Below are 24,145 nucleotides of genomic sequence, written 5' to 3'. Positions count from 1 at the left end.
ATTTTTAGCAGAGGTAAGAGCTAAGTCTTTGAAATATAACTACTGCTGCTGGCTTTGCATGGGTCCCTGCTGTGGGTGTGCATGGCTTTAGAGGAAGGTAAAGGAAAAGTCAGTGGCAAGGACAGAGCTTACCTTTTCATCGGCTCTTTTATGTGGCAGCATTAGAATTTCACTTTCGTTGAACCATAATGATGAAGGGCTCAACACTGCAAGATGCTAAGCAGCCTGGCTTTGATTTAAGAATGAACCTAAATCTGTGCAACTTGAAGCATTTAAATATTCCCACTGAAGTCAGTGGTTTGAGTCAGAAATACCTGTCATGACAGTCTTAAATCTCAAGTAGATCAAGTAGATCTCTTGTTTGTATGTTTGTACTGGCACAGGTGACTGAAAACTATGGTAAGGAATGGTGAAATAGAGTCCCCTTTGAGAAAAGATCAGAGAGCAAGTTGGGTTATGAGTGAAGATGAGAGGACATTGGAGTTGGAGATAGAGATTTGAGTAGGGAAAACTGGTAAGAATCAAAAGAGACAGCTGCAGTCAGGTGTTTCAAGAGAAGACATTTAAAGAGAGGTTAGTAGGGAGAAAAAGTTATAGCAGGAAGAAAATAAGTTTCGAAGGGCAATTAGATGAAATACTAAAATACAGTAGCAAGTAGCTTTTGTCAACAAGGGAAAAAAAAAGGAGACTTTAATAACGTAGATATGACAAAGATAAAAGACTGACAAAAAAGAGAATTTCTCCTTTCAGTGAAAAGGGGCGGGGGAAAGGACTGTGCCAAAAGAAAAGGTAGAGAAATAAGAGAAAGATAAAAGCTAGAAAAATATTGTTACTGAGAAAGAAAACAGTTGAAGAAGTAAGGGTAGTGGGGAGGAAAAGTGCAAAAGTGTTTTGTAACTTAAGTGGATGACCGTTTATTTGTGCTCTTATAATTGATATTTCTTTGGCTGATTTCTGCTTCAAAACAGAATAAAGAGATGAGGATAGATAGTTATTTGAGCACTAGTTTATATGGATGATTTTGGTAACTTGGTCTGGATTTTGTAATTAAATAATTCAAATTATCTTGGTTACTATAGATTTTATTTAGCCCATTTTTTCCCTGGGTTTCCTGACGTGTCTCTGGAATGGACATGGTGTGACTGTGTCTCGGTGTAAGGCTGTACTCTTTCCTTTCCAGAGATGCTCAATCCATATGTGGAATGGACCTGGGGAGAACCAACCTGCTTGCTTGAGGAACAGTCTTATGCTGCAGATAAACGCAGGAAGAGTTGGAGGGTAACAGGACTCTTAAAAAAAGTGTCTGAGCTGCTGTTGATGAAGTGGTTCAGCATTCTGGATACCTTAAAATATTCCTGTCAGGGAAGACTTTCAATCCTTTCCCAGGGATGCCCTTGGAAATAATCAGGTTCTTTTCCATGCCCACTTAAACTCAAACTGCAAAATATGTTGGAATAAGAAAAAAGATGCTGGGACGAATAGTTCTCACATCCTTCTAACCTCAGAAATTAATCAGGTTAAGCTTCAATGCTTAAATATTTCAGTAGTATAATACCAAGTGATGAACTTAATTTCTGTTGTGTCATCAAGTCATTAGGCCTCATCTACACAGAAAAAGGTAACCAGTTGAAATGCGTAAGTTAAAGTGAAAAAACCCACTCATGCTTGTGTAGAGGTACATTAATAAGCTCATTCTGTAATTTATATCAAATCTGGTGCAGCTTTCCTGTAGAAGCAGCTCCTGTACCTTCTTCCAGCTGTGGTGAGATCCTATTGTGTCTCATTCAAGTGGAAAAAGAAACAAGTATCATCCTGAATCACTGTGCTCTACAATGTATACTGAACAGCCACAGGGGTTTCATACGCTTGTATCAATTGACTGTGATATTTCAAAAAAAAAAAAAAAAAAAATCCTATCTTTCCAAGTTAGTAAGGAATATAGTGTATATCTTGAATCTAACCAAAATGACTAACCAACCAGGGCAAGATTGTGAGTTATGAGGAGCTTTTCTCCAGAAAGCTGGCATGTATGAGTTCAGAAGCATCTTCTACCACCTTTTACATTGGTTTATAAAATGATGATACACAGAATTAGCTGTATGGATATCAAAATAAGCAAGGAATGCTAAATAATTCTTACTTTTTAGGCTTCTGTAATATCATCTCAATGTAGAGCCAGTGAGCATGACCAGGCCAGGCTGGAGTTGTATAGTGCACTTGAGGAAAGTGAATTAATAAAACGGCTGGACCATGAGCCTGTGAGAGTGCAAGTTTCTGCTGCTGTGCTATAGGCACAAAGGAAATACTTTCTTAAATACAATTTCCATTTTTGTTTAAGCTTTTTGTGAGGGAAGCAGCATGCCATGGTTCATGTGATACTAATTTTAGGATTTCCTTCTTTCTTTTGGAGCTTACTTACATAAGGAATGAGATGGTTATCCTTTAACTTAGCAATTAAACTCAATTGTGTATGCAACTATAGATGTTTATTCAGTATTTGAAAGCAAATAGATAATCTTTTATTTGTTTTTGGTTTTTTTTTACAAGATCACTATCATTTTCCCCTAGTATACATTTTTTTTCCTTTATGACACAGTGACCATTTCACTAATACTGTGAGAACCAGAGGAGGAAGTAATCATGGGACATGTGAATCAAGGATGTTTTACTTTCCGAAGACTTGTACAACCTTTTGTCTTCGGAAATAAACACATACCTTTAGGAAGCTATGAAAATAAAAGACAATAAATACATTATTCTTTTCCTGAGAGTGTGTATGTTGACTCAAGAGGAAGTCCTGGCTGAGTTACGGATCCTTAAAAATGATGACCCATTAGGAGACAGAGCTCAAATTTTATTCAATAGAGAGGTTACTGAAAGTATCACCTGTAACTGTATAAAGGTAGTGACTGTGTATGTGAATGTGTATATAATATAATTTGCATTTTAAATTTGTCTAGGAGCATCTTGGGGGCATCTTGTTTTCTTCCATTTTAAAAATCTGAATAGCACCTGTAATGAAGGGAGAAACCTGAGCCCTGGAAGCTAGGTGGTGGGACTTCCATCTATTGATCTGTGTAAACCCGGCTTATGCTGTCAGGGGAGAAGCAGTCAACTGCTGAGCTGCTTTGTCACTGACATAAGCTGAGAGGGGGTTTTTTTGGTGCTGGTTTTTTTTTTTTTTTTTTTTTTTTTTTTTGTCTATACTGTTTATACACCAGTCTATAGACCTGCTGGCTAGTTGAATTTTAAAGAGTGCGGAGGTTTAAAGACTTGTCCCCTGAGGGATGCTCCTGCCAGTTGGGAAGCGAGCTGAGGCTGCTCTGCAGAAGTTGCGTACACGTGTGCCGGCTGGGGGAGGGATGGAGCAGAGCTGGGGGAAACGCTGTCCTCCGGCTCAGCCTGGAAAACGCTGCAAAACATACCCATAATGTTCAGGTTATTTAGTCAAAATATTGAGCTAATACCTTTCGGTTTTTTGGTTTTGTTTTTTTTTTTTTTTTTCTTGCATGATAATTTATTCTGAGAGAATACAATGGGGAACATAAATGAATACATTTCCATACCCAATTCTGAGACAGCGCTAAGCTCACTGGGCAGCAATTAAAATCCTCAGCAGCGAGGAGAAAATGACTTCCTATAGTGTGAGAATAGGTGCAGATTAGGAAAGATAATTTAAGTAGAGTATAAAATACTATTTCTCTGGAACAGGAAAAACAAGCTTTATGGGCCTGAAGTGAGAGACTACTTGGAAATGTTTTGGAAATTTCTGAGTTAAAAGTTCTGCTTGCTTGCTTTTGTTAGAGTTGATTATTGCTACTACCAGCACTGCGTATGCTTGTTTCCTGCCTGCAGAAATTCAAATGTTTACCAGCTCTCTTCGTATTCTGCTCCTCACCCTTCTGCAGTGGCCACTCACAGCACTTAGGATGATGCTTGAGCAGTTTCTTTTGGAGAATATTATATGTAATGCCACTGTTCATAATTAAGTTAATAACCTTTCCCAAAACACAACATGTGGCTTTCATACCCTTCTTTATCTGTGCTGACAAATTAAAAGTTCCAAAGATTTCTTGAACTCTCTTGTATGAGTTAGAAATTCTAGAAAAGTTGACTTTTCCATTTTGTACTGTGTGATGATTTACTGGGGCACATCATATGCCTTTAGAATGTTGCAACTAACATATGCATGTTGTACTCAGGGGTGTCTTTTTCCTGAACTATTCGTCCCTTGCTGATTAACTTGCATGGGTTCTTCGTGTTTTACACTATCCACTGAGCCAGGCAAATGTTTGAAGTAAATAGTCATTGTGGTGTGTAGGAATTTAAATACATAATTTCCCTTAATGGGAGTTGACTGTTCAACATGCAGTAAACACCGAGTTCAGGCTGGAGAGTGCTAACAACTTAGATCAAGTTCTTAAACCCACATGTGCAGCTCTGGAAATTTGCAATCAATGTGCATTTTTCTGAAAACACATACCTTGCGGGCTATCTCGTGTATACAGCAGTGTATGTCTGTTGGTCTGCTACAAAAAGGGAATTCTACAGCTTTGACCAGCTACGTTGATGTTGACTGTTTCTTTTAGCTGAATCATTTCACGGAAGGTTTGCTTTCCCAGTTGGGAGCAAGGAAATAAAACCTGTTTTTCTGGGATCTTTTAAAATCATTGCTTAATATTTATTGCGAACTGATCTAGTAATTAACTTTTTTTTTTTAAAGAAAAATGTTGACTATTTTGAGAGCATTTTTATATTTTAATTAACACATTTTATTTGCCACTAAACAGCTTCTTAAATAAAATTCTGCAAGAAAGAGTGACGTTATCCTGTCATATTATGGTACGAATGTAGATCTGGTGGATTTTCCCCCCCTTCCCTTTATTAATAGTAAGGCTTGCTTGTGAAACCTAAAGAGTTAATCATATAAATTTCTCCTTTGGACCAGCAGATGATTTCCATCATTTTCAGCATTTGACTATGGAACATGTATAGAGTTGTTATACCTCTCTGTAATTCATTCTGCTGCCAACTTCATTCCCTTTTCTCTGCCTGCATTTTAATTGAAACAACGTTTGTATTTTTGAGCCGGGATCTGTCAGAAGTCCCTGTGGCTAGTCTGTGGTACAAGTAGCAGCAGACGTGGCTTACCCATATGGTGTGGTGCTTCTTGTAAAATCCATATGGCCTTGTTGAAGGGAATCCCAGCGGGGATGTGAAGGGTGTTAATACCCTTCAGGCCAGGCCTTTCCCTCCTGGGGCTTCTATGTCATTGTCTTTGCAATCTGCCAAAGCACAAACTTAATTCCTTTTTAATAATCAATTATTTCAGTCCAGGAACGTGTGCTGTATTTTTTTCGATCATATATTCCTTGAATTTATTATTTGTTATTAGTATTTTGGGATATTTTTTAAAAGACAGTCACTAGCAACTGTCCTAAAAGCCTTCCAAAAGCCTTTTCACAAACCCTAACTTTATTTCTTTTACTTGTATTTACAGGAAGTGCTGAACAGTGTTCCAAAGTTCTGCTTTCCTTTTGACGTTGAAAGGTATGTGGTACAGTTATCGTTTATTTAAAAATATTTCATAGAAAATGATATTTAGCACAATTGCAAGGAAAGATTTAAAGAAAAGGAAAACATATTGTACTCCCTAAACTTGCACCTGCAGGTGAGAAGAACATGTCTTTTGTTGTTCAAATAAGTGTAAAATCACTAGTAGGAAATTATCACAGCAAAATGCAACCTTTACAGAGTTTTAGGGATATCTCTTTCAAGGTAGACCTACATTCCAACTCCCAGTTTTGTCCATTATAATTGTAAACACCATCTGTGTTAATATAAGGAAATTACATAGTTTCCTTCAAACAGCAAGCATCATAAAAAAATGTTACGGTGCACCAGGATATAAAAACTCGCCAAGCAGTACTGAAGACATGTTGTTTGAGTTCAAAGAAATTAAGACTTTAATTGCATGGAAGTAACTGAATATGCAATTGATTTTTCTCACGAGAAGAATCAAGACCATTATTTATAATTAATTTGCCCTTACCTTTCTGGTATCAGTTATAGTGTGGCTTCCATGTAGTGCTGCCAGTCATTTAAATTGTTCATATAAAACATTTTTATTAATTAAAATATTTATTTAGGCTTGTAAAAATGATTAATGGTAATTCATTTAATAAATTGTACTCAGTTTGGAAAACTCATATTGTCTGAGTCAGCAAAGATTGAATTAGAAGCTTGATTTGCATAATTACTGAAAGATACACCCAGGTAGTGTGCAGGCTGAGCTGGTTTCAGAACAACATTGGCATCAGTTGTAGATGGAGACTCAAGGATGAGGAATTCTATCAGATGCAAGAAGCTATCAGTGGAGTAAAAGGTGGTGTGTGTCTAGAGGAAAGAAGAGAGGCTTTGCAGAAAAACACACTGGCAAAAAAAAGATCTTCATAAACACAACTTCTCTGAAGTAAACTAGGTTCGTTTAGTCTTTTATAGTTGAATTCAATTAAGTTGTTTTGGTTTTGAACTGGTTAAGCTCACTGTCCTTTAAGCTGTTTTAATGACTTAACTAATATTGTTGTCAGTGTTGGCTTTAAAGCATTAAAGTCTTTAATGTGCTTAAGATATGTACAGAATTCTGTTTAAAATTGGTAATGAAGATGAATAATGGAAATAAAATTTGGGGACAACAGAAAAAGGTGAGGTTCTGTTGCTGCCATCCAGTGGCAAGAAGATAATCAGTGGCAGCAAATAATTATTTTCAAGTAAGTCGTCTTGCATTAACTATTTCTGTTGAACCATTCAGAAGACACTTAGTTGCTTGTATGAGATGGATAAGCTTAATCAATAAACTGTGGGAATACATGAATTTATAGCATAGCTAGGTATGTATTTTAGTTGAGTATCTGAAGGAAAAAAAAGAAAAGAAAAAGTTATGGGATCTTTGTTGTTTGTATGTTAATACCCTCCTGTCCCCACTCCCCAGACTTGCTTTTTGACTCTTCGCCTCGTACTTGACTGTAAAGCCATGCTCTCAAAGGGGCAAAATTTCTACAAATTTCGTATAAATTGGCAGTTGGACAGAAGGAGGAGAGGTTCTTGGAAGTTGAGATATACTGACGAGGGGAACAAAACTGACGTGATCGGTTGGGCCTGCTGACTGCTCAGGCAGTACTGTGGTATCTTTAAAATCAGCCACAGCACTCACAGCTTCTTGCTTAGCTGGGAGCTGAGATTTAGGGGATTTGTGGGAGAACCAATGGCAGTGCGGGATCATGAGAGTATAAAAGAGCATGGACAAGGAGGAGGGGCAGAGAAGGACAGAAATACTGGAAGCTCATTCAAGAAACCAGGCGACTATTTACTGGCAAGCTATTTGTGTGAACAACTTACTGGCTGTGTAGTGTACCTTTTACTACTTAGCTCAAGCATTTTCTATAGTAAAGACATACATTACCTCTTTTTAAAGAAAACCAATTGTCTTCTGCTTTCTCAGTTTTATTTTTTGGTTTGAAATTTGGACTGATAAAAAAAAGGATTGAGAAAACCACTGCTGTAGCTCCTTTCTATATGTCTTTTTTTCCAGTGGACATTTAAGATGTGACAAACATTTTAGTTTTTGTCTAGCCATAAGTGCTTTTCACTTGTCTGATGAATATATATATATCTGTGTGTGTAAAAATATATACATAATTTTTTTTTTCTTGTATATAGGATCATGATAGACCATACGTGTAATATCCCCAGGTGTTTTGCAGGCAATTTCAATGACAATTTCTGTACAGAAAACTTTGACTGAAGTGAAACATAAAGTATCTGTTTCATTGACTGAGCATATTGTACTTTAGAGACCATAGTTTCTCAACCTGTATTATGTGTTCTATACATATATAAACCACTTCAAGCAATATCTGATCCTGGTAAAAGCTAGAAATTACCAGTGCAAAAGTGTAACTTCCACTGATGCTGATGATCAAGATACCTAGAACAAAAAAATGGGACTCTGTTCCATAGATTGCTTCTGGGTTCCTACTATACAGCAGAGTTGGAGGGAATGGCATATCTTTTCTATTAACTGGCTAAATAAAACTCATTAAAGTAGGAAATTTGTATTCTTCAAATTACGGAAATAGGAAAGTTAAAGCACCATTAACGCACGGTGGTAAGACCATCGTCACCTATTTTCTTCCAACTCACCTGTATTAATTAGTGAATGAATTGAAAAGTGAATGAAATGAGAACCTGTATTTGATTTTGTTTTATTCACTGTGCTACAGTGATCGTAGACAGAGATCCAGATTTAGTTCTCACTATTTGGTGCTGCTTACATCATCTCACTAGACATACTTACTTTATCTTTTATGTAGATGCTATAAATAACTGTACACTACTTGTTCTAATTATCAAAAGTACATACTGTGAATGGTGATTAAAAATCTTGAGGTAACTCCCATTAAATTTAAACTGAGAATCAAGTCAGAAAAGGCACAATGGTGTAATGTTTGACCATGACTTAAACTTTGAGTTTTATTTTTATTGAAAGCAAGCACATAATTTCATTACTGCCAGTTATGGCTTACATTTTATTTTGAAGGGGTTAGGAAATGAATTGCGTCATAGAAGTTCTTGAGCATTTGCTCCAAGAACCTGTGTCTTTTTTTGTGAATAAATTATTTTAGGCTTAATAAATGGCACAGTTGTATAACATTCTAACAGCTTGTAGATATTTATAAGTTTCCTTTTCTCTGCTACAGAATTCCTTTCTCTGTTTCTTTTCATACGGAATAGGAGGATTTAACATTTGAGAACGTAGAGATTTTAATTTCCTCTTAGTGTTCGCTAAACTAATTTTAATACATCAGAAAAAGCACTTTGTCCTCTCTCTTGTTCCTTGAATCCTTTATGCAAATTCTGCATGGTTTTGTGCACTTTTCTTTCTCCAGCAGTCTTCTGTATTTTCAGTTTCAACTCCAAACTCAGGTGTAACTTTGCAGAGAGCCCACACCTCAATCTTTTACATCCATCAGTTATTCAGCTGGATGATGACTAGTGAGCATGCAACTTTTCCTCTTGTTCCTATTAGACCTATTTCAAATTCAGTCCTAAGTTGCACTATGGCACTGCTTGACCCCTCAATTTTATCTGTGCTTTGAATCTTTCTCATTTGTCTCCGCCATAAATACTTCCCCTCGCTCTTTCCATTCGTCTGTCTTTTCCCTTTCAGGATGCATTTCTTTGGCTGAATGTGTAGCACATGTGGCTTTTTAGCTAAGAGAGTTTGGAAACTGCCGGTAGGATCAGCATGGAGACAATTCACCTCATTAATTTCCCCTGTGGCGCTCACCCGATTGCAGGGAAGTGTTATATTTTGGAGTGTAAGAAGTGGTGCTGATGCTGTAGAAGATTTCTCATTAGCAGTAGAATATTGCTGAAGTATGGGATTACTGTGCATATTATTTAACTCATAATCTGCTAGGGTCAATAAGTAATGATGGTAGGAATGACATCACTTTCACTCTCCTGTTCCTGGCTAACGCTCTTTCTGTTGGTATTTCTGATAAAAGTCTGTGTGCAGAAACACAGCTATGATCAAGACAAGTGCAAAACAATGGCTGTAGAGATCTTGTGAAAGGCAATTATAAGATAACTTACACAAAAATTTTTGCCTTCAAAGTAAATAGTTGAGAATGACAAGCAAGTAATTGAGAATGTATTTCAAGCTGTACAGGTGAAGATAAATAAACTATAGCATTTCCTGTACACTTCAGTCATTCCAGTCAGTTTGCAAGATAGGTTTGAACTCAAAAATGCAGCCACAGTTTTATGCAACTGACTTATTTTCATCCATTATCTGATTGTATTATGGTATGTGTGTGCATAATATCAAACATAAGCGTAAGAGGGAAGTCTTTGTAAGGACAGGTTGCAGCGTGCAATGTGCACCGTGCAAGAGTGTAACTGTTGGTTTCGAAAGTGGGTTACTAGGCTTCCATGTGTGTGCAGAAGTGGACCTGACTGCAAGGAACTCTGGGCACACCGAGGGAGTCACTGTGTGCTCCGATAGACCCTTGGCCAGGTACGATGGCCAGGGCCCCTGGACAGAGCAGGCGTCTGTTGCGGCTCAAATAAACCCAGTGAGACTCTTCACTAACTAGTTGTGGTTTCTTTTAATGCTTCTGTTGTTTCGAAAACATAACCCCAATTATAAGCTAACTATGCTTTTTATTTGTGGGAATTTTCTTACTTGGTGGTACATTTTCATGTCTTCTGCAGTTTTCTTCCTGTTCCTTTTCTTTCTGATGTTTAAGGGGTTGCGGTTTCTGGGAAGCAGAGCTCAAGTCAGATAGCTCAGTTGGAGCAGAGGAGCCTTCCACACAGGGAGCCTGAGCTGTGAAGTCATGGATCATGGAGTGGGTTTGGCAGTGGAGAATGTAGTCCCTGAAGCTTAGATGTGGGGATAGCAGTTAGTTGAAGGAGACAGCCCACCCTAGGATTACTGCCTCCTCAGTCTCTCCATCAGCTTGTACCACTACCTTAATGTCTGGTTTTCAAATTCCTGCTTGAAATGGTTTCTAATCTATTCTCTGATCTGGGGAGAATTAAGGTGAATGACTGGTGGGGTTTGCTTTTCAGCATCAGATTGGGAGATAAAATACATTTGAAATTTTCGGATTTCGGTAGCAGCTGCCAAAGCTTTAATCAGAACTGTGTACTTTAGTTACATTGGTCAAGTGTACATGACGCCTTATAATTAACAATACCGGTAACTTTGTTTTCTTTTAAGAGTAAGTCATCCCAATCTGTATTCCCATGCATAAAGTCTTTCATTTTTTGAAACTCACTGAAAAAATAAACTTTCTGAAAAATCTCTCTGAAATTCAGAACCCTTTAAAAATTCCTAAAATTTGAAGAAAAAATAATTTCAAACATCTTCTGTGTCCTAAACAGATTAATTTGGAAGAAGAGCAATTCTTACTGAGAGCAAGGGATAAACTTAATGATTAGACATGCTGTTTTTCATTCTAAGAAGAGATTTAATTCCTGCCTTAATCAGCTCTCTCAAGGCTGCCTTAAAATGAGGTCTGAACAATGGCTATAGTGTAAACAAAAATCTTTAAAATGACTCTTTACCTACTCCATGGGTACCAAAGAGCCTTTTCTGCATTGTGTAGGTATGTGCTTAGAAAATTTTAAAACCTACTTTTATTCCTATAGTGAACTGTAACAACCTTGAAAGAGCCCATTGTAGTCTTCAGGGATAATAACTATTTACACACTTTCTTCGCTATTAGTGATTTATTATTGTTAAACTAAGATTAAAAGTAAGCATGCAAGGCAAGAGTCGGAAGTAAGTCAAAAGCAAGGCAGAGGAATGAGTGAGGAGAAGGTCAGCGATGGTTGGTAACGATTTGTGCCTGCTCTCCCCATGCAAGTGAGTAGATTATGCTCTCTTCAAATAGCCAACTAGACCAGCGTTTTGCAGGAAGTTTTTGAGGCTCGGCCAGTTGATCCTGCACTCCGATAGAAAGTTGAGATGATGTTTTATGTAGGGAATTCTGGTATGTAATAATTGTGTTTTACTTGTGTTGATTTTTACGTTAAGGAAAACTTGAGAGGCATCATTGCTGTGGTTCAGCAGCAGCGCCAGGAGCTGCTACCTGCCTCTGAAGGTGAGACTTGACTTCCAGAGAACCTGAATGTGCCACAGTGAAACAGGGAGGCACGAGTCCCAAGTCACACAGCCAAAATTTGTCCAGATTATGGTACATGCAATATATATGTTAAAACTGTAGTGCTAGCACTATTTGAATGTTTTATGTGTCTGGTTTCTACACTGTGGTTATCTATTAATATACAGAAATCCCCAATCATAATTTATTTGTTTCTGTAAGGTTTACACATAGTCAGTTTTAATTCTGCTGAAGAGGAGTAAAAAACCAGGCATCCTTGCTGCCCCCAGATCTTAAGTGGAGTTCTCAAATTAGAAACCCGGAATTAATTCAGTATTTTAAACTCTGATCAGAAAATGTGGTCCAGATGGATGGTCACTGCCTTCTGTTAGCTGTTCCTTTGAAGCAAATGGGACCAAATGCAAACTTTTAGGTTCTTTGTGGAGATTCAGTTTTAGCCCTGGAAGCAGTTTTCAAGTCGGGCCACTTTTGGCCACTGACTGCCAAAACATGGAGTTGTCTTCTCTTAAAGAAGCAAAGGGAAGATGTTGAGTTGGAGGTGGTGAGATGGTGTTGGAATTGCCTCCCTGAAACTAGGACACTCCTGCTGCACTGTCATAACTTGGCCAGGCTATTTTTAATAGAGAATATCAGAATTTAAATCTAATTTTTAAAGTGGTCTTGTGTAGTGACATTTTTAGGTATGCTTTAATTGCAATACCAGTTATTTTCCCCTGTCATCTTCAGGTTTTGGGAAGGGAGGAGGCAAATAACTGAAAGCAAGAGATCCTTACTGATGTGAGTTTTTTGGGCTAAGAAATTGTTTTCAAGCAGTAATGGAGTAGTCATTTACCTGACATAGATGTACACAGTACATTAAAAGCAACGCCTGCATGGATGGGCATCTATGAACAATTGCTTTTTGTGATTTATCAGTGATCTCTTTGGATTAAGAAACCTCAGCCTAACCATGGCAGGTGTGTTGCAGTGTAAGAAAAAGCCAGTCGTGGCTGCAGAAAGCTTCAAGCCTAACGGTGGGACGCAGCAGAGCAGAGACAGAGTGGGAGCAGGAGGCAGCCAAGGTTGCTGCATGGTGCATTACCAGTGCTACCGACTGATCAGCTACTGCTGAATTACTGTGTAAGCCCCCGGCCACAGTGTGTGTAGGGATACTGAAACTACACTGCTGGTTTCAGTGGTGATCTGCTCTCAGGAAGAGAGGAAAATGCAAAGATGTGAAACAGAAAATTGCATCATTGGCAGGGGAGTAATAACACATTGTTATTGATGGCTCTCTATTGTATCAGGCGTAATATACAGGCAGCATGCTAGCTATGCAGAACCTGAAAAATGAAGGACTGAGTGAAAGCCATTGAGCGTTTACTGTTTAAAGGGCACACTAGGTTGTTCCAGTCTATTGAAGACAAATGAGGAAAATGCTTGTTTTAATGATTTAATTACCTAACCAAAAGAAGTCAATTAATTATCATGGGTTTCCAGTGATTTTATTGGACTAAATGTATCTTGTAACATCGTATATGCTCAGTGCAGGCTTTTGCTTCAGCCTAGTCACTGTATGTTCACGAGGGACTAGACCAAACTGAAATGAGTGGGAGACTGTACAGTCTGGTTAGTGGTATCACTTAACTAATCTTTAAGCTTTTGTCATGCACGTGTTAAGCAGTATAATGTGCATGTGTCCCATGTAACTTCTCTTGCCTGTTGATCATCTGCTACTTTTTTCTTTCCTAGGGCAAAATTTTTATGTTCTATTTTGGTGAGATTTAAAAAAAAAACCCCACAACAAAAAAACCCCAACCCATATTGCAGAGGATAAATTAAAAAAATATGTTGTGCTCTTAGATTGGAAGACTGAGATCTGTGATGGTTCTCAGCTTCTCTGGGAATTCATTTTCAGCTTGGCATCTAAGATTGAACCACACATGACACATGCTAATTACAGCCATTACTAGCAGGTGCTTAGGTATTCTGCTGTAGAAGATCATGTAAGAATGGGAAAAGAACGGCAGACAATAGAATTACAGGCAAAACTGCTGCATTTTACATTTTCAAATCTCCATGCACTCCCCATCATAACTTTGTTTTCATTTGGTTTTAATTAGATCTTTAAAGGTTACTTCCAACCCAAACCATTCTATGATTCATTCAATGCCAACACTTTACCTCTCCTGGCTGAAAATACCAACTCCACCTAATGCCGATTTTCTTTGGGAGATTTTGGAAAAGTGCAATATGTATTTCTGTGAGTAAACTTCAGCTACAGTTTCTTGGTGTTCTAAAGTGGTAATGTTGAATGCATTTTGCAATTTCTATGAAGATCACTGAAGTCTGCTCACACTGAAAAGCAGGTCCATCCCATGATCTCAGTGATTCTCTCTCTGAAGCTGACAAATTGCACAAGAGAGAAAAGCTCCTGGCTTGAGAGCATAAAGGAGATAAGAGACACATCATGGCAGTGAAGATGCCATTTCTTCTTAAAAAGAAATTGGGAAAAGGTTCATACTGTCAAGCAGAAGGTGGGGGGTCAGGCATGGAGGTTGGGATGGGGACCTGGAGATGAGTACAAGGCATCAGAGGTGACACTGGAAGGGAGGTAGAAACTGTGAACACTGCTGAGGGAACGCTGGCTGAGCAGAGTGTGGGGATGAGAGGAGTTGGAACATCAGGCAGGGAAATTCTGTGTAAACTTATTCTGTCTCAAGAGGGTACATGTTTTGATACAGTCTTGAAGATACTGTTACTTATTATTTTAGCTCTCATGCTGTTAGTTGTGATTATTTTCTGGCTTTTGCATTTCCAGAACCAAACAAGTTTGCACTGGCAAATGAACTTAGCAACAAGTTCTTCATTGGGCAATGTGTAGTGCAAAAAAGGGAGGAAGATGTGTGTGGGTGCATGGGAAGGTTATGGGTTTAACTAATGAAGCTATTCTGAAGGGAAAAAAAAAAAACCAACAAGCTAGTTTTCTAATGGCTGTCTTAATCCAGGCCTGTATTATGACATTTAATAAATTGTTTTTTAGAATTTTAAACCTTCATTTTGGTTACCATTTTCCACTGTTGAGGTGTGCTCAAAGCCAACAAGCTATGGCAGTCTTGTACTGGCTCTGCTTAGGCTTTACTTAGGAAAGAACCTTATGAAATGCCCCATCCATTCAGACTAGGGGCCAGATGCTGTGGAGCACGTGAGCTGGAGCACAGGGCCGGAGCGGCAGCTGGAGGCATGGCTGAAGGAAGGACCCGGGCTCTTCTGTGCCAAAGGGAAGGAGTGGGGTGCAAGAGACAGCCTGGATGGTGGGAAGGGAGAGAAGGATAGTAAGGCTTGAGCATGAAAATGCTTGAGACCAATGACTTAAATGCTCATGTTTCATGTGATTTAGTGGTTTTATGTTCTGTATCTAATTTTTCAGGGTGTCCCAAAACCAAGTAGGACAGCATTTTACCTTTGTGCTCACCGACATTGAAAGTAAGCAAAGGTTTGGATTTTGCCGTTTGACATCAGGAGGCAAGGTCTGCCTCTGTATTCTAAGGTAAGTCAGTATAAGAAAAATTGAGACAAGGAGTGAATATAAGAAAAAAAAACCAGAAAAAATTGTCTCTTGCGAATTCTCTGCTAATGTGTTTTACATGTCTACCAGGATATCATTTCTCTACAACAGTGTTACCATTGATTTCACATGAAAAGTGGTCCCAAGCCCCATGTGATGGTATTCTTGTGTGAGGCTAAATAATTCTATTTAAATCACGTGAAATCTCTGCTTAAAAGCAGAGAACAATACACTGCAGCTATAGAGGCTTTGAGTGTTATATGGATATTTTTACTTTCTAACGAGATCATTGACAGGTATCCAATCAGTTTAACAATATAGTGCACTATTGTGTATTCCTCTCCTTAGAAATATGATTTTTGGGTATCTCTTCCATGTTCTTTGGCCAGACTATATCTAATACAGAAATGCTAGAGCCAGGTAATTTTCAATAAAGAGCATGCTTCTTTGTTGCAGAAGAGATATTGATGATGGAGAAATTGACCCCAGTGAAATACTTTGTTTCTCCACTTTTTCTTTCTTCTCCTATAAGATAATTGTTTTGGTAATGAAAAAACAATTGTTTAGCTGTTTTAACCCCCTTTTGATTAAATTAATTAAAAGGTAGAGTGCTTTAATTAAAAGGCAAATTTGCAACTTCACTTAAGAGCCTAGCAGCATGTAATGCCCATAGAGGAAACGGGAACATCAGTTCAGCAGCGCATGAGAAGAACAAGATTGAAATATAATTGCCTTCAAAGTGAGAATCCCCAAACACAAGGTGAAAGAGGAGCCATGTGCTGCCAAAGAGCCACACCCACTGGCAGCAGAGGGGCAACTTGGAGGATTTTGGAGAGTAAGCTAGGAAGCTTATGGAGAAAAGCAGATTATTGGGTATTTGGACAACATGGAAATCAGGCAGTCATGGAAGGTGTCATTAGGATAGACCACATGAGTTAGGGAGGCAAACCCAACATCAACTTGTAAAAGATTATCAGTAAAAGAACATGCGGAGGGGAAAAAAAGACCAGACAATACAGAAAGTTGTAGAGTAGTGCTTAAAATTATTGGAAATAGCACATTAAGACTTTTGTGAGCTTTTAAACAGATTCCAAACTAATGTTGAGAGCCAATACACTAGATGTTTTGGGGCAAGTAATTTAGAAATAAGTATTTGCTATAAATATTGCAAAAAAAAAAAAAATTACTACCATATAATGAAAACAGCAAAAGGAAAAGATTTTATTCTGGAAATGAATTGACTTTCTGTGATCCTGACAATACTTCTGTAATAATACTTCAGAAAGATTTAATTCTTAGGATTTTAGAGTGTGTAATACTTAGTCCTTTTCTCTGTGATACCTTTTGTTGATATATCTTGTTAAGGCCCAGAGTGAGAATGTATGTGTATGCTTTTAGCTCTTTTCTCTGAGTTAACCTTTTCTTCCCTCATCAAGCTAGAAACAGAATTTTTTACTTGTACTCCTAACATTGTCAGTCTGGCTTATAATGCTGTAATAACAAATGTTTAATCCATTACACACACTCAAGTACGCAGATTTAAATACTGTATGTAGTGCTGCAAAGCAAAGGACTCAGATTCTCAGCTGGTTTAAGCTTGGGTATTTCTTTTAACATTTCCCCACAGATGCACATCAGCTCAAGATTAGTCAACCAAGTTTGTTACTTAGTAGAAGTAACGAGGAAAATGAAAAGTGGCAAGCTATAATTTTTCACCGAACTGTAATCAAAGCATTGCTTTTACTGTGACAATTTCAAATTTACAATGCATAGCTGAGTGTATAACAGCACTAGCTTCGCAGCATTGTACTTCTAGCTTGGTAGTCTGTTTCTCTCCAATTTGTGTGTTTGTTGTGTTTAGCTCAGAAAGAAAGAATGCATCAGTATTTCCATCGATGCATTTTAGTATCCAGTCTCGTTTCTGCTCTGAATCCAAGATTCATTAGAAGTGACCAAGTGGAATATGACTCACTAGCAGATTTCTTTTGGCATTTTATCTGGCTTTCCCTTGTACATGCTTGTTGATGTTAAATTAATCAAAATCAAAGAAATCTTAACAAATGAGTGCTGTCTTTTTATATAGAGTGTGTATGCATGTTCACACTTGCTCTCTTCCACCAAAATAGCATAAATTTATATTCACTATGCATATATACACGTAATGACTCTGTATGAACAATTAAAACTACTTGTCTGTCACAGATATGTACACAATAGTCATAGACTTTTATATAAACACACAAATGTAGGCGTACATAAATACCATGTCTAACTAGAGATCTATATATGCACATAGATGTATATCATCTCAAACAAGAGGAATACATTAAGATTGCTGACTAGAGCTTTAACAAAGACAACTAGAGATACCCAAATACAGAAAAATTAACTAAATGAAATGGTCATAAATAGCTAAAATCGAAGTAAGAATCTCTGAAAAGAAGAGCAGAAACAATCCAGTCAAAGTGATGAGAAAGAACACTACAGAAATTTGGGTAGACTGATGGGTAGGGGACAGGACACAGTTTTTCTCTTGTGAATGTCTTTTGTAGATGGTACCAGGCCGTGTGGTAACCTATGCCAGGGCAGCTAAAGAGATAGGATTTGAACTGCTGAACAGGATTCTTAACTGAAAACTGAACAAAAGGCTGCTTGTCCTCAGGTTTTACACCAACAACCTAAAGCTAGCTGCTTCTAAGGTTAAAGTTTTGCAGTGTATGGGACTTCTCTCTATAATTCATTCTTCATCTGAAACAGTAATTAAAGGAAATCATCTCTGAATTTGCAGCCACATGGTCCTGCTTTAAACTGGATAGTTTGAAACAGAAAATATGCTTGTATGTATAAAATGCTTGATATGTTTTATGGGTTTTTTTTATTTTATATACACGTGTATGAATTGTGTAAACAAAATTTTCTCCCAAATCAGAATGTTTTGTTCAAGTTCTCTGTATGTTTATACAGCAAAATAAAAATCCCCCAAGGTAGCTATCTCAGGCATTTTTATTTGAAGAACTTAATTGTGATACAGTATTGTCTAAAATGACCCTGCAGAGCTTGACTGCAGTTGCCAAATTCAAAGTGCCAATAAGTGCAAAGCCAGAGTAAGATGAGAAAATGTGTCTTGGATTCTTCTCCAGAAGTTTTGTGTGATTCGTTTGCAAGTTTTGGTTTTTTTGTTTTTTAAACTGCATGGCTGCTTTGTGAAGGTCTCAGTGTGAATCCTGCTGTGTTGCCTCCTCCCTCTCCACAAGCTGTTGAGCTAATGCAGCCCCGTAAAAACAAGGGGTACCACAATAGGAATATTGTAATATACCTTGTTGTGCTCCTATACTATACTGGATCTTTTCATCTAGTTTTACTTTTTATATTTTAATTCAAGAAACAGTTTTGCCAGTTGAGATTTAAAGTGACACAGTAGAAACATCAGTGTTCACTTTTGAACAATAGAAGGAGACTTAATTCTTCTGGGTATTGTTTCTAAATATCACTGCTGTTTGCAGTAGGAATAATACTTTCTGGGTTTACATGAAATTGTTTTTGAATTACTGGAATGGTTTTAGTACAAAGCGCAAATAATTTGACTGAAATTTGTTTTGTTAAAAAATCTTGAAACTGTTGATGGACTCTGAGGTTGACCTTATGTATCCATAAGGTCACACAGAGGAACGCAAAATACATCATTAAAATGCTCAGTCTTAGATTTCATTAATTTTATGACTGTAAAATTGTCACCTATGTTTCCAAATGAAATGCTCTAATAAGGAAGACAGGTTTATGTGGTAAGCCTTTGTAGTTCTTCAGACCATGCTTGAAGCTTTCTCGCTCTTCCTTTAGGCAAATCCCTTAGAAGCAGAATGTTTCAATTTTACACATTTTGTGTCAATTTTCCAGACAGAAAAGTAGCCCCTAGACATTAGACATTTAGCTACGGAAAGGCAGTTTCCTTAGTTTTATTTGATTACTGGAAGTTAGATTCCTGCTGATAGTTCAGGACTGTTAGTGGTTACCTGACTATTTGACAGAAAACATTTCCTCTCCTTTATTTAACCTTTGACTCATGAATGTAAAAGTTTTATCAGAGCTATAGTAGAAGCACCAGTGAGGTGGAAGTCTACTTACGGCAACAAGGGTTACGCGTGACTTTGAATAAAAGTCTGAGCTCCTTCCTTGTGGCTCATTTTGATTAAAAGAAAATGCTATGTACGTTTTTAATTAACCATGAAATATCTTGGGCTCTTGCTTTTGTGACAGGTAGTGGCTGTACTTTTAAATAGAGACCACTGTATTCTCAACCAGGGAATTCATATCAAAGCAATATTTCCTATGTTTTGATGCTTTTCATTATTATGGGAGAAATGTTTTGTGGCAACTTTACAGAAATGGTTGTATGCTTGTCTCGTATGTTTGTTTCTCAAACAGTTACTGATTGTAAGGTGAAGGATGCAGACAGTGTACAATTAAAGAAAAATAAACAAGAAACCAATAATGGTTTCATAGTTTAAGAACCTAAATTATATGTATTTGAAGATTAGGCTTCTAATGACATTAAAATTGAACATTAAAGCCCTGTTTTTCCTCTGTTTTATCTACTGGGAAGGGGCTTCATTGATAACCTTCTGACATTTCCGTAAGTCAGCTAATTAACTGTGAAATGCACTGCTCATAAATAATTTTATGAATACAAATATGATGGTAAGGTTTTGCTAGTAATGGAATTTAATTTTGATTTTATCTGTTGTTAAGGTACATATTAGTGTGACAGTTTTGAGTTAGGGCTAATATATTACAGGTCTTGTCTGTTAAATTCAGCCATTTCAATACTATTTTTTGCAGACAGTGCATTTCTGTACTGACCTGAAAAAAATTGTTACCCAACCTAACAGATGTTGATGGACATTTGTGTGCTGGATGACTTTTCTGTACATAGACTAGTTCTGTGCTAAACAAATATTAAATAATTTTGCAAGATTTGCTAATAGGACAAGCTAAGAAGATTCTTTTACCTGTAGTGCTTCTGGTTTTCAGCTCTCGCACACACAAGTGCCATACAAGCCAACAAGGCTAAGCGTCGGCTCCGGCACTTGGATCACAACAATCCCGTGCAATGCTACAGGCTTGGGGAAGAGTGGCTGGAAAGCTGCCTGGCAGAGAAAGACCTGGGGGTGCTGGTTGACAGCCAGCTGGATATGAGCCAGCAGTGTGCCCAGGTGGCCAAGAAGGCCAACGGCATCCTGGCCTGTATCAGCAATAGCGTGGCCAGCAGGAGCGGGGAGGTGATTGTTCCCCTGTACTCGGCACTGGTGAGGCCGCACCTTGAGTACTGTGTTCAGTTTTGGGCCCCTCACTACAGGAAAGACATTGAGTTGCTGGAACGTGTCCAGAGGAGGGCAACCAAGTTAGTGAGGGGCCTGGAACACAAGTCTCATGAGGAGTGGCTGAGGGAGCTGGGGCTGTTTAGCCTGGAGAAGAGGAGGCTGAGGGGAGACCTTATCGCTCTCTACAACTACCTGAAAGGGGGTTGTAGTGAGGTGGGTGCTGGTCTCTTCTGTCAGGTGGTGATAGGACGAGAGCAAATGGCCTCAAGTTGCAACAGCAGAGGTTTAGATTGGATATTAGCAAATATTTCTTCACCGAAAGGGTTGTCAGACATTGGAACAGGCTGCCCAGGGAAGTGGTTGAGTCGCCATCCCTGCAGGTATTTAAAAGAGTTGTAGATGTGGCACTTAGGGACATGGTTTGGTGGTGGACTTGGCAGTGCTAGGTTAATGGTTGGACCCAATGATCTTGAAGGTCTTTTCCTACCTAAATGATTCTATGATTCTTATACAGTGCTTTATCCAATACTATATACTGGATAAAGATGTAAAGGCTGTATCACGGGAATGTTCATCTATGAATAAATCTGTTTGCTAGAGTAGTCCAAATAAATTAATAGGATTATTATCACATGTGCTTGCAAAATCAGCCTGTGATACAAGAGGACAAAAATGTTGCTTGACAGCCTTGAGGATGTCACAAAATAAAAAGAGCTTATACTTGCTGTTTGAATTGAGAATCTAAAATGCCACCTGATAGCTGTCATTATTATGAACAACCAACCTGTGTTTATGTTTAGTTTTGAATGCAGAGATGCATTCTATATGCACACACACAAATGTACTCTTGCTTATGAAAACAACAAATGTAACAATTCTTTATTACACTGAATTAATAGCAGTTAGCAAATACATAAAAGAAAAATATAAAGGGAACTTTTTTTTGCTTTTGAGTAGATCTTTGTAATATTCCGTTGCAGAAAGTACAGTATAATTAAAAATACTGACAAAAACTTTTGCAATTAAACCATGCTTCTGAAGAACTGAAGATTATGTGGAAAAGAGACAGAGGACAGGTCTTGGTGGCCTTTGGTTTCATGCCATATAATGTAATGGAGTACTTGTTTTGATTTCCTTAATTTTTCAGGCTTAAGAGGCATGTTGAAATTATATTAACCTTATGTCTGTGGTTATAAGGCTTAAAGCAATTCTTTTTCCAGTCTTTCGGCTCAGAAAGGCAACTGGCATTTTTAAACTGTGTTCAAGTAGTCTGTTTTTACAATGTTTTTCTTTGTGGTTTTGTTACATGAAGACATGGAAGTGTATCATCAACCTGATTTTGCTAAGGGAAGAAATTCTTTTATGAGTACTCTGGTCAGCAAGCCTTGCCGTATGAAAGTAAAACCTCCCTTGGCTTTCTGCTAGGGTTCATTAATTTCAAATAATGAATTTGACCTTTTTATGCATAGACTTAAAAATTGCATTTAATTTTTCTTTTCACAGCAAGAGGAGAATTGAGATTATAAATACAAGAAAGAAATATGGTTAATATTTTATTGAAGTAGCATTTATTTTTATAGAATGCTGTTCATAAATGTTCATTATGAAAAACGAATGATCACATAAGATTTTAGAGTATTCTACAGCAAAACGTGCTGGGTTGATGTATATTACTAATGCAGAGGTGATAGCAAAAGACTGCAAAGCTTTTAGATAATCTAACCCATTTGTGTGTCCAGTGTTATAAAAATACTTTGCGATTTATACCTACCTTGTACCTTGATTTAGTCAAAACGCTAGAACATTGTTCTGGTCCCTGCTGTAATTCTAGGCTGGTAAAAATGTTCAATAGCTCTGACATTTGCAGGTACTCTGAGCACTGTGGTGAACAATTTTGTTTGCCTATCTACGCTGCGTTTCAGCGACATGTAAAACCAGGTTAATGTGATTTCAGAAGAGAATAGAACAGGAGTCCTAGGTGGAAGAAAACTCAAAGATCAGATGTTTTAGGTGCTGTTATGATGGGTGTTTTGCAAGGGCGTGCAGCGTTAATGCCTGCAAGCACTGAGTTGCCTTATACAGGTGCAATGAAGTAAATTTTGTGATTATATAAGAATATATTGAAAAGCAAATGCAGTAATGTCACACCTTAACTACTGTCAACAATACTAAGCATTAAAAATGTTTCTGAGCATTAAGAGGTTGATGTATTTTTGATTAATAGCCAGTACAGTGTATGATAAAGTGAGATAAAGACATTAATACAGTGGCTGTAAAAGAAATCATTGCCTCAGTGTCTCTTTGGCTCAGCAAAAGTAAATTCATGGGGGGTTTTTTTGTGTGTTTTTTTTTTTTTTTTTTTTAAACCACCAGTTAAGCATTTATAAGGATAAGAAAGTAAGATTGCTAGAAAATGCATAACTATAACTATGTTCAGATTTCTGCTGTTCTCTTTCTTTGCCCTGAGAGTTGGGATCTGTTTCTAACGCCTTGCCAGCTGCGTACTGAGAACAGAGGTGTTACAAAGAAAACGTAACCCTTGTCCTGGTTTCAGCTGGGATGGAGTTGGCTGTCTTCCTAGTAGCTGGTGCGGTGCTATGTTTTGAGTTCAGTATGTGAGGAATGTTGATAACACTGATGTTTTCAGTTGTTGCTCAGTAGTGTTTAGACTATAGTCAAGGATTTTTCAGCTTCTCATGCCCAGCCAGGGCATCTGACCCAAACTGGCCAACAGTGTATTCCATACCATGTGACGTCCCATCTAGTTTAGGAACTGGAAGTGGGGGGCAGGGATTCGCCCCTCGGAGACTGGCTGGGTGTCGGTCGGCGGGTGGTGAGCAATTGCCCTGCGCATCATTTGTACATTTCAATCCTTTTATTACTACTGTTGTCATTTTATTAGTGTTATCATTATCAGTATTAGTTTCTTCTTTTCTGTTCTATTAAACCGTTCTTATCTCAGCCCAGGAGTTTTACTTCTTTTCCTGATTTTCTCCCCCATCCCACTGGATGGGGGGGAGTGAGTGAGTGGCTGCGTGGTGCTTAGTTGCTGGCTGGGGTTAAACCACGACACCCTTTGCTGGACTCACTGCACCAAAGTAGACTTGGCTTCTCTACTAGCCAGGGTTTCCCCTAACAGGTTTCCTTTTCCTAACAGGAAGGACATTTAGGTTCTGCAGATTGGGCTTTTTCAGTTGCAGTTAGCATGTTTCCTGAAATATATAAATTTTTAAATTTTAATGTCTGTCCACAGCACGCACTAAAGCTTTTAAGAAATGCATTGAAAGTATGTCTGTTGATTTACACTGCACTGAATAATAAGGTGTGTGGTATTGTTACATATGGGTATGAAATGTAGTAAAAACATTTCCTTCCCAGCCCTCCTAATCTCAAACAACTAATATTAACCATACTATTACCATTTTAGTAATGTTCTTTGTGATAAAATTCTCACAGATGTCAGAAGCTGTGTAATTTGTAAATAAGGAGTAATTTGTACTGGTACAATTTAGTTTACCAGACTTACTACATATGTATCATGGGCTTAAATAGTGATTATGGAAAATTCTGTAGCATGCGGTCCC

At 37.8% G+C, this 24,145-nt stretch overlaps 1 protein-coding gene across 8 annotated transcripts in view; it reads left to right on the top strand.

The window, feature by feature from the left end:
- DENND1B (DENN domain containing 1B) overlaps window positions 1-24,145 on the top strand; it is a 171,892-nt gene that overhangs the window by 58,420 nt on the left and 89,327 nt on the right. For all 8 annotated transcript variants that reach the window (XR_011325803.1, XM_069789372.1, XM_069789370.1 and 5 more), the window contains exons 4-5: window positions 5,501-5,550; window positions 15,106-15,225. Coding sequence is in view for 7 of the 8 variants with exons in the window: in XM_069789372.1 (XP_069645473.1) it covers window positions 5,501-5,550; window positions 15,106-15,225 (170 nt within the window). In the remaining variant the exon portion in view is untranslated. The remainder of the gene's footprint in view (window positions 1-5,500; window positions 5,551-15,105; window positions 15,226-24,145) is intronic.

Source organism: Haliaeetus albicilla, chromosome 8, assembly GCF_947461875.1.
Source record: "Haliaeetus albicilla chromosome 8, bHalAlb1.1, whole genome shotgun sequence".
NCBI classification, from domain to species: domain Eukaryota; kingdom Metazoa; phylum Chordata; class Aves; order Accipitriformes; family Accipitridae; genus Haliaeetus; species Haliaeetus albicilla.
Note: the sequence above shows the minus strand (reverse complement) of the source record. Positions and strands in the feature narration are given on the sequence as shown.